The 10,193-nt window shown below is 47.2% G+C and overlaps 1 protein-coding gene and 1 long non-coding RNA gene across 8 annotated transcripts in view; both read right to left on the reverse strand.

Annotated features, from left to right (window-relative positions):
• Window positions 1-9,911, reverse strand: part of PTPRT (protein tyrosine phosphatase receptor type T) — a 451,419-nt gene extending 441,508 nt beyond the window's left edge. For all 7 annotated transcript variants that reach the window (XM_058422730.1, XM_040080154.2, XM_040080156.2 and 4 more), the window contains exon 1: window positions 9,762-9,911. In XM_058422730.1, coding sequence (XP_058278713.1) covers window positions 9,762-9,831 — 70 coding nt within the window. In that variant the 5' untranslated portion in view covers window positions 9,832-9,911. The remainder of the gene's footprint in view (window positions 1-9,761) is intronic.
• Window positions 6,327-7,505, reverse strand: LOC131378664 (uncharacterized). The gene is made up of 3 exons (XR_009208375.1): window positions 7,464-7,505; window positions 7,278-7,341; window positions 6,327-6,969 (listed from the first exon to the last, which is right to left on the reverse strand). It is a non-coding gene; the product is annotated as an uncharacterized LOC131378664 (long non-coding RNA).
• Window positions 9,912-10,193: the final 282 nt, after the last annotated feature.

Here is a 10,193-nt window from a genome sequence, read left to right on the forward strand (position 1 = left end):
AAAAAAAAACCCCATCAAAAAAACCCACACCAAAAAAAAAAAAAAAAAAAAAAAAAAAAAAAATCACACCAAAACCCAGGAGTGATTCAATACACACAACTGCCAAGTGACCTTCAGAAACCAAGTAACATTCCAAAACATTACTAACCGGCCATTAGCAGAAATATCTTTGCACTATTGCTAGAAAATCAAAGTGCAAGGGGAAAGCAGATGTCCAGTGCAGCTGTACTCTTTGTGCTAATTTGTTTTTACAGTAAATATGGACAGAAATCTTAATAAATGCATTATAGAACATGGAAAAGCTTTATTATAAAAGATGCAAAATTGAGTGTTTACTTTAAAAGGGTCACTTTTGCTTGGTAAGTTCATTTAAGGACAATTAATTATACTTTCTTATTTTTGCAGGCTCTGGCCTTGGCAGTCTCCAGGGTTATCCTTGTGCCAACAGAGACTCTGTGTTTATTTCCAAGCTTTCCACTCCTCTGATCATTCCTACCACGTGCTGATCGCTGTTAGTACATACACCATCTCCCATGTTTTAATCATAAAAATATTTACTGTTTGAGCCGGAAACCCTATTGCCAACAACAAAAAAAAAATGTATTCAGGAAGCTGGGGAAATGTTTTGACCAATATTTGCATAGCAAAAATCTTTTTTAAAATGAGATATATATTTTTTTTAACCTTTTATTTTTTACTAGATCACGTGGATTTACTCTCCCTGATTCACCCCGGAACGTTTGAACCTCAAGAACCGCAGGGAAGCGCCTGGTTTAGGGCAGGTCTTTTTCAACAGAATGATTATTCCGATCATATTTGGGGGAAACTTCGAGTAGATCTTGATTTAACTTAGACAAACAAACAAATTCCCGCTGTCCAAAATGAAATAGCGGGTGCGGTGCAGCACACACGGCGAGTGCCAACTGCACGTGTCCGTGCACAGGAGCGCCATAAATCCGCGGGGTGCTGGCAGCCCCCCAGCCCTGGCTCTCTGCGCCTGCCTTGCCAGGCAGGAGAGCAGCAGAGGCCTCAGGGCACCTTCCAGAGAGGGGATGAGTCAGGGCTGGCACAGCAGCCGCACCACGGGGAGCTGCCAGCCACCTGTGAGAAACCACATTCACCTTCCTGGTAAAATATAACAGGAGATAAAGCAAAGGGTTAAAACGGCCGGGTGCTTGGCGTTCAGCCAAGAGCATCCCTATCATCTTGGAGATATTCCTTAAATGCTTCTTCTATTACATCAGCCTCTTGCATATTCATAAACCATCGTGCATATTCATATTTCCCCACAAATTAGTTTACATATTCCAGGGATGTTTAGCACGGCCCCTCCGTGGGTCCCGGTTTTTAGAGCATGTTTCTTGGCTGTGGTTTTAGTCCCTCTTCTTTATCACCTCCAGTCTGGGCTTTGGCCCGTATTTCCCACAGAGGCTAAGTGTTGATAGCTGGCATCTCAGCAGCAGGGTCCCCTTTATAACTGGATAACTAAGCAGACAGTTCAAGAATATTGGATCAGCTATCACCACTATGCCTAATTCTGCTAATAGCAGAAATAAAAACTATATCCGTACAGCAAAGCTACTTTAACATTATACACATAGCACTTATCTTAATACTTGCAAAAAGCCAACAATATATGTATTTATAACAACCCCATCAGTCAAATCCATCAGGTGATTGTGCCCTGTGCAGCCAGAGCCAGGAATGCAACACAAAATATCTGTACCAACAGTGAAAGGTTCCAAACCTGCTCTCTGAAGGGAAGGAGCAAAGGTGAGCGACCGGTTTTAGGTGGGTGATGGGTGATGGCTCCTGGATGTTTCATGAGGCTTGGCTGCTGCACATCTGGGCTGCTGGCACAGGCTCTGACCCAGGCCCAGTGATGCACTGAGGTACCCAGAATATCCTGATCAGCCACTCTGATACGGGCAGCAGTGTTCTGCAGAGTGTAAGTACAACAGGCTTTTCCTCTCACATGCTTATTCCTTTCCATTACTGAAATAAACAGTGTGCAAGTGTCATGTGAACACATGAGCAGAGCTACGAAATACCAGCTGAGATGGAGGAACAACACAGAGAACTGCTGCTGGCGTGGTTAAGGCTCTTAAAATATTAGCAAATGGCAAATATAACAGATAAATAGACACTTTTCTAAGCAAACCTAGAATGGGCTGCTGGTAAATTCAATATTGATATCAGTTTGGTTTGTGAAGGGAGATGTTCAATCACTGTGAAATTAAAGACAGGAACTAGGTGCTGGATCCCATGATTCAGCCTAAGGAGCAAAATTTGCAGCCACGAGCTATCTCACAAGGACTCTGGTGAACATTCAGCTTAAAGAAAGGGAGATTCTATCAGTGCCAGCCACCTTTCCAGCCTGAGCAGCCAGCAGCCCACTTCAAAGCTTTATGTCTGCCTCCTCACTGTTTCTGTTCTGGCAAAGTCCCCTTTCCTATTTCTCTTCATACCTGCCCTCTTCCTACTGCTAGAAATTTACCATATTCTCCTTCCCATCACACTCTCCATCACTAACCCCACACAAACACCACGATCCCATCATCTGCCACCCTTCTTGCTTCACTGTGGCACTGCTCACGTTTCTGCTGCTGTTTCTTCCTTGTACAACCGCAAAGAAAACGTTCTTTGGGGTACCAAAAAACCGCAGTAATTTGTGCCTCTAAAGCATTTAGCAGTTGGCTCTTCAAGTGTTCCTAAGTTACTACACAACAAAGCCATCCCTTCAGGTTCAATAAATAATTAAGAGGGAAAAGGGAGGCTCTATTAAAGAGGCTCATTAGGAGAGAGGAGTTGGTACCATTACAAAACTGGCAATTGCCTCTCGAGCCGGGAATGAGAAGGTAAGGAGCACTTCTGCTCAGCCACTTGACAAACACACCCAAGCTAAAGACCAGAGAACACACAGCAGACTTTCCTAGAGAGATAAACCCCCTTTTAAACAAGTGGACTTGAATGGAAAACACCAGAAATTGCTCTTATTGTTTATCTTGGTGCTTTTCTTAAAAACAATTTAGTAAAAATTCTTGGCACCAAACCAGAGCAGTAGCATGGAGTTAGATGGACACAGTCCCTTGGCTTAGCTAGCTGGGGTTTTCTTTAAATCTGCCTCTGAGCCACACGCCTCTGCAGAAACATCAAAACCATGAAATATTTCCCTGAGAAATAACTGACTGTGGTAGAAACACATCACACTTTACACTTTCAGCCGCAGCTGTTCCCATTAGAGCACTGAATTCTCACCTAGAAATGCAGAAGGGGATTTGGGCTGCCCGCACGCAAGTGGGTACATGTTGACAGCAAATCCCTTTTCCGGAGGAACGAACCATCAAGCTCAGCAGCTTCCCGCCTTGCTGACAGGAGTGCTCTTCTGCTTATCCAGCAAATGCTGCTGTGCTTCCAGTAAACGTTTCTGAAGGAAGAAAGGCCCACTATAGAGCAGCCAGATTGCTTTAATTCCCTTCCTCCTCCCCTGCTTTGTGCCCTACTTCTACTAGTTGGTCACAATCGCGCACGCTTTTCACTCCTACAAATCATCGTTATCTTCTCAAATAAACAAAACCACGCGGCACCATCACCATCCCAAACTCCACACTTTGACATTAAAAAAAATGATCCTGAAAGCCCACACCACAAATTTGGTATATTTGCCTATTTAGGATTTCCTTTCTCCCGTTTGCTATTGAGGGCTGACCTTAGAGTCAGTGTGAAGGGAAGGAAGATTCACACACATTCAGATTAAGGTGCCAGCAACAAATTCCACAGTGCTGAAGTCAAAAGCACGATATTCCAAATCTATCCCCAGCACAGCATGAAGCCCTACTTCTGCTCACACGGGTAGTGATACTTCCTTCACATTCAAAGAGGGAAAGATTGATCCTCAACATAAAAATGGATAAACTCTGGCTGAAGTGGTAATGCTCTTGATTTTGTTGTTCTTGACAGCACTGCAGAGGACAAGAGTGGAGCAGCCCTCCTTCGCTCTACAGCTAAATTCACAGCCAGGAGCTGCTTCCCAGTGATTCAACACAGTCACTACCAGGAACGAAGCTGAGATTGACAAGGATGTATGTGGAAAAAGAAGTGATAAACTCTGTTTCCTCTGTAAAGCCAGAACTGAAGCCGTTTCAGCTAAGCAAATATGAGATATGGGACACCTTGAGCACTTCCAGCACAGAGGGAACAGCATGGCTGAACAAAGAGCTCTGCATAACCGGAGGTTGCTCAGGCTGCAGCACTGATCCGTGCCCACACAACATCATCAGCTGTCAAACCCCACAGCCTTCCTGAGAGATGAACTCAAAAATATCAAGGAACAAGAGCCAGGTCCCATCCTCCCAAAATTCATAAGCAGCTCAATCATTCTTCGACTACATGAGCTGCACCACTTCAAATGGCAGCAGAATTCACCAAGTGGGTTTGAATTCCCAAGGCTGCAGTCCCCAGGGGGATCCAGCTGGAGAAAAGAAATCAACCAACTGGCCTTGGATTGATTTACAAGTACTACTTAAAAGAAAACAAGAAAACCAGAGGAGACCAAGCACTAAGTAGGTTCTTTCTTCCTGGGGTTTCTTGTCCTGTTTTACCAGAACTTCCCAGAATTACATCATCTCTAACTGGGGCATTAAACAACACCTTAACAGCCTCCTTTCTCCAGAGGTCCTTGTTTTCTTTAGCTGAAATGTCTTTCTTACCAGCATTTTCCTCTGGAACATGCAATGTCCTGACATCCAGTTTACAAAGTATTTGACACCTCTGAAGTGCAGGGATAGATATTTACTGGATATTAAAAAACAAGCAGGACTGATTAAATGGCTCATGGTCCGATTAAGACACAGTAATTGTCTCCTTTACCATGAAGATGTACGACCTTTAAGGCCCACAATAACGAACACTCTTTTGTTACATAATGACAAGTGCACAGAAAGATGGGCTGTGAGGAGTCCTCACCGATGCCATCAACAACACTCACCACCTTTGCGCGCCTGCTCTTTATCTCTGGCTTTGCCTGGAATGGCATTCAAAGGAAGAGACAGCACCAGGCCGGGTAAGAGGCAGGTAAGGATGTCTCAAAAAAATGCAGAGACCATCTAAATGAAGGTAAACCCAAGTAGTATCATCCAGCAGAAACAGGGGAAAACATGAGCTAAAGAAAACAACGAAGAGAATTGGGAACTGTGAGAGGTATAAAAAAAATTACTCCAGGCCAAATACATTGGCTTAAATGAGCCAAGTAATGCCGCTCCATAAAACGTTCCAGAAACACCATAAGAGCCATACACCATATTCTTATCAAGAATATGAGCACAGAGCCAAGGAACATCAACCCACGAGCCCTTCCTCAGGGGAGTGGAGCCCTCTGCTACGAGGCAACGGGAGGCACAGAAAGTTTCCTGCATCACAGATGGAGAACCTGGACTACAACTTGCTCACGGCAGCAGCTGACCCCTCTACGCTGCTGCTATTTCAGATCCGTGTCAGGAGAGTCTCATCTATCAATGTTCCCACAAGCATGTTTTGGAAGCTCAGTTACGTATTTAATCCGTGCATTACAAGACACCGAGGAAACAGACTGCAGCAGTTTCCATAAAAAAATTAAGGAATGTCTCTCTAGAAAGACAGAGGGCTTTATATAGCAATGCACACACACATCCTGCTGCTCGTCACCCAAACTGTAAGAGTTTGTGGGGATGTCAAGCAGGCTGCAGGGTTTCTGTGCTAAAGCAGAAGCATTATCGCTCTCATCAGTGAGTAAACCCATGTATACAATCACGTTTTGGTAGGTGGATTTCAGACAACATCTGCTATTTTTTTTTTTTTTTTTTAATTAGGGCCACGTTAAATCAGTCTTAAATTTGCCCATTGCCAAAATATTTAAGTTCCAATGCACACCTCTCCATTGTACATTCAGCGCTTCCCATTCAAGCAAAGAACAATACCTGCCAATACACATTCGCGCACCTCACTTATAAAATCACAATGAAAATCAGACGCATAAAACAACTATTATGATAAATAATGAGCTTAAATAAACCCACACCATACACACAGAGAGAATCAGAGACAGTGATCCTTCCGAGCTGAATGTTATTCAAGAGGATTGTCAGAGCAATGCTGAACAGATCAATTTATTTCCCTTTCTTCTCCCCACTTAACTGGATTTCATATACAAAAGTAATTGTTTCTATAAGAAACAACCCTTGTCCGTGGCTTTCGAGGTTCAAAGCCTCAGACCTACATCTTTACTACTATTTGGGTTTCCATGGCAACAGATGATGGTGCCTTCTGAAAAAAAAATATACTTTAATATTCTACAGTAAGTGCCCCAAGTCATTCCCGTAACATTAATGAAAACTAGAGCACGTGGGCCTGCACGCAGAGCATAACAGACTTTAAAAGTACAATTAAACAAGGAAAGCAGAGCTCAGGGACTCGCAGGAGGGTGGATGGTTAAAAAGGGCTCTGCATTTGTAAAAGAGGATTATCCCTCCGAGATTCACAAAAGCCTTTATACACACCGTGACCTTTCGTTGCCGCTGTCGAAAGAGGCAGTTTCACAACATCACCTTCTTAGGATTAATTGTTTATGTATTAGAAAACAAATCGAGCCAGCCGGGGATAAAAATGAAGTGGAATTGTGGCGCTAACAGCTCCCCAGAGGGAGAGGAAAGCGATTATCGAGTTAAATGGCTGCATTGTTAGCAACTGCCGCACAGAGCGGCTCGCTCGGGCCCGTTTGTCACCGCCAATTTACCGACGGCAAAACCGGAGCAAATCAACTCCTAAACAAATTACACCTTCCCCCAAGTTTTCCTCGCAGTTTGCTCCCTTTCCATCTCCTCTCCTCCCCGGACAGCCGTGGCTTGGCGAGGTGGGAGCAGCAGCCACACATCCGAGCGCTGGGCAGCTCCGCCAGCACAGCGAGGAGCGGGACGGGGAAAAGTACATCAGGCACTGCCAGGGGAAGAAAAAGTGTTAAATAATCGGGTGTTCAGGTCAACAGCCCCCGTGTAAACCCTCTGTCCTACTTTCCCACCCCGGATGCTTTTTCACGGCTGCAAATGACTTTAATCTCTCTGTTTATCCCCCCTGTTGCGCTGAAAATCCGCACAAAACAGACAATAATAAAGTGTGGGGCAACTGCAGGAATACCCCGCATGTCCTGGGGGGAGAAAAACCGCACACGGACTCTCAGAACTTCCCTGTAAGTAATGCTCCCTCAGTTCCACAATCCCGAAAGAACTGGGAGCCGCTGTCATTACCTGGTGCTACTTCTGTGTCCTACACGGGAAAGTAAAGCGTTTAAACTAGCTGCTGGCCCTAGAGCTGACAGAAAAGTTTAGAACTTCAAAAAGCTTATGTTGAGTTACAAGTAAACACAGAGACTGCAGGGAAGGGGAAGTAATTGCTGGGGAGAAGAGTTATAAATAGAGTGATAGAGAAATTACATAAAGAAAAGTGTTAGCCAGCTCCCTCAGGATGAAACGAGGTATTCCAGGGAGAAGCTGTGAGCATTCTGCTGTCTCTTTGTAGTATTCCTAATTTTACTTCGGGGATAATACCAAGCAGCAGCAGCTGTGCAGATCGGGTAGGAACCGACTACATTTCGTCTTGACTTGTGCCTTTCCTATTTCCTAGTCCAGCGATCACTTAAAGTAAATAATTTTTTTTAAAAAAAACCCCAGCCAACAACTTGCACAGTGATTTTTCGGGATGTTTAACAAAAGGCTGCTGTATAAACGTAGTAGGCTTTGAAAAATAATCAGCCGGGAGGTATTTGCATCCTGAAACTTATGGAGAGAGCACCACCTGATGGAAGAAGCTGAAAGACACTGACGGCATTAACTGGAGCCACTCCAAACTTCACCGAATTTTCAGAGACAAAGTGCACCTGCAGAACTTTGCCTTTTACCATAAGGGGGGGGGGGGGGGGGGGGGGGTGTGGAAATCAGCTATAGGGACACAATCCAGACCGATACATTTCACAGCAGATATTTATTTTAAGAGTAGAAAACTTTCTCCTCATGTCAGTACTACCAGCAGCTCAGAAAACAGTTCTTAAAATCAGTGCCTCTTACTTTGGGTGGTAGGATCCACACTCAAATGGGAGGGAGAAGGGTATACTAATGATTTAAAAAACCTCACAGTTGTTATTTCCACTGAACTGATAATTAAAATATTTCATGGCTCTCCTAAAAATAATTGAAATATGGTAAATTTTCACGCATTTAGCTCATGTTACATTATCTCCCTCAAATACAAAGCATCTTCTGCCCCCTTAAAACTTTGCTATTTTCACAGAACACTCTTCTTTCCAAGCATCTGGCTAAATGATTCATCAAAAGCCCGGGATCTAATCTCAATTGATATGACAAGTGTCAAGAACACGAAAACAGTTGGAAGGGAGAGAAAAGGGGGGGGGGAATAAATAGCTCCACATATTGCTTACTCAAGAAAGCAGTTATTTAACTAGGTTAGATTTCCCAGCCTCTCTAATAAATCTGTGCTTTGTGCAGTTGCCTAGCAATGTAAACAAGATCCCGGTGGTGTCAAAGCGAGCCGGGTTGAAGAGAACACCTCCTCCGGTAGGGTCTGCCCGGCCCTGAGCCCAGCCCGCACCCAAGGGCTCGGGGGAAGGTGTGCACGGTGCTCGGCATCCCCAACGCGCCACTATTGCTGCTTTAAAACAGCGAGACAGAGTCATTCGAGCTGCTTCGAAAACCTGCTCATGTTTGAGGTGAACTCAAGTTTAGTTTCGTGCCTCCAGCATGGCTAAGCCACAAGCAATAAGATGTATCCCTACGTTAAGCGACGTAACACAGGGAAATTTTACTCGTCTTAAACATACAGGTAGTTTTAAAATACTTTTTTTTCCTTAAGTCAAGAGAGGAGAAAGATGTAACTGCTTGTTTTTTAGCATGAACACGAAGTGCGGTGAGAAAATTAATGTATTACAAGATCCAGGAGAAAAGTAAGACCCATGTAGCTCTTGATTATCTATAGAATAGCACAGGAGAAAGCCAGATCTATAAGCACCTGTCATCTTCAAGTAATTCAAACTATGCCTAAAGGAACTCGAAAGAGTGGGAAAATAGCCGGCTACTATTACTGTACACATGCCAGGGAGCAAAGTACTCCCCAACATCAGCGACAGAGAAAGCGACAATTGGGAAGGAGCCTATCCGAGTGGCTGAGCCCCCCGTGAAAGCTCCTGGAGCTGGGACATGCAAGCGCTGTAACAGCTGCCACGGAACTTCCCAGAGCAAGCCCAGACCCCTTTCCCTGACCGGAGGGGAAAGGCAGCGGCTCCCCCCGCGCTGCACATCCCGCAGGAGCCAACTCCTACCTCGGGCTCCCAAACGCTCTCTACCACCAAAAACCGCCTCGCGTATCGCGAATCCCGGAATAAAGGCGATGCTGTCACCTCTTGCCACACGCAACTTCCACGGGAGCGAGCTCCCCCCGGCCCCCAGCGGGACCCCGCGGAGCCCCGCACGGCCGGGCAGAGCCCCTCGCATCGCCGGTGCCTGGGAAGCGGCGGGGACCGAGGCCGCTGGCTGCCGCCGGCCAGCGCCTTCCGAGGCGCCTCCATCCCCCGCCGCTCTCCGGATGGCCCCGGCAGCTCCCTGCGAGGCCTCGGGGCCGGAGGCACGGACGAGGCGAAGAGTTCGGGCTGCCGGGAGAGCCGCCCGAGCCGGAGGGACCCGGGGCACGGCAGAGCGGGGCGCCGGGCGGGCATCACTCACCTGGGAAGACCTGTCCGTCCGCCCTGGGCAAGAGCTGCAGGAAAAAGACGATCGCGGCGACGCCGGTCATCCTTCCCCGGAGTTCACCTGCCCTCGCCGCTGCCGCGGAGCCGCTCTCTCCCCGCCGCCGTCCCCCGCATTGGTGTCCGTGCGCGGCGGCGGCCCCGGCAGCCGGAGCCGCGGTGCTGCTCGGCGGAGCCGCCGGGCTGGAGGCGCTCCCCGAGCCCGGCGCCGGCCGCGCCCGCGCAGAGCCGGCCCCGCTGCCGGGGCACCCCCGGCCCCCTCCCCCGGGGCTGCCTCGGCGGCGAGGGCTGGCTGAGGGCTGGCGGGAGCCTAGGGCAGCCCGGCTGCGCGCACGCACGGCGCCCCGCGGTAGCGGCCGGAGCACAGCATCGCGCGGCGCAGGCAGCGCCGCTGCTCCTGCCCTGCTTC

Source organism: Hirundo rustica, chromosome 16 (assembly GCF_015227805.2).
Source record: "Hirundo rustica isolate bHirRus1 chromosome 16, bHirRus1.pri.v3, whole genome shotgun sequence".
NCBI classification, from domain to species: Eukaryota; Metazoa; Chordata; class Aves; order Passeriformes; family Hirundinidae; genus Hirundo; species Hirundo rustica.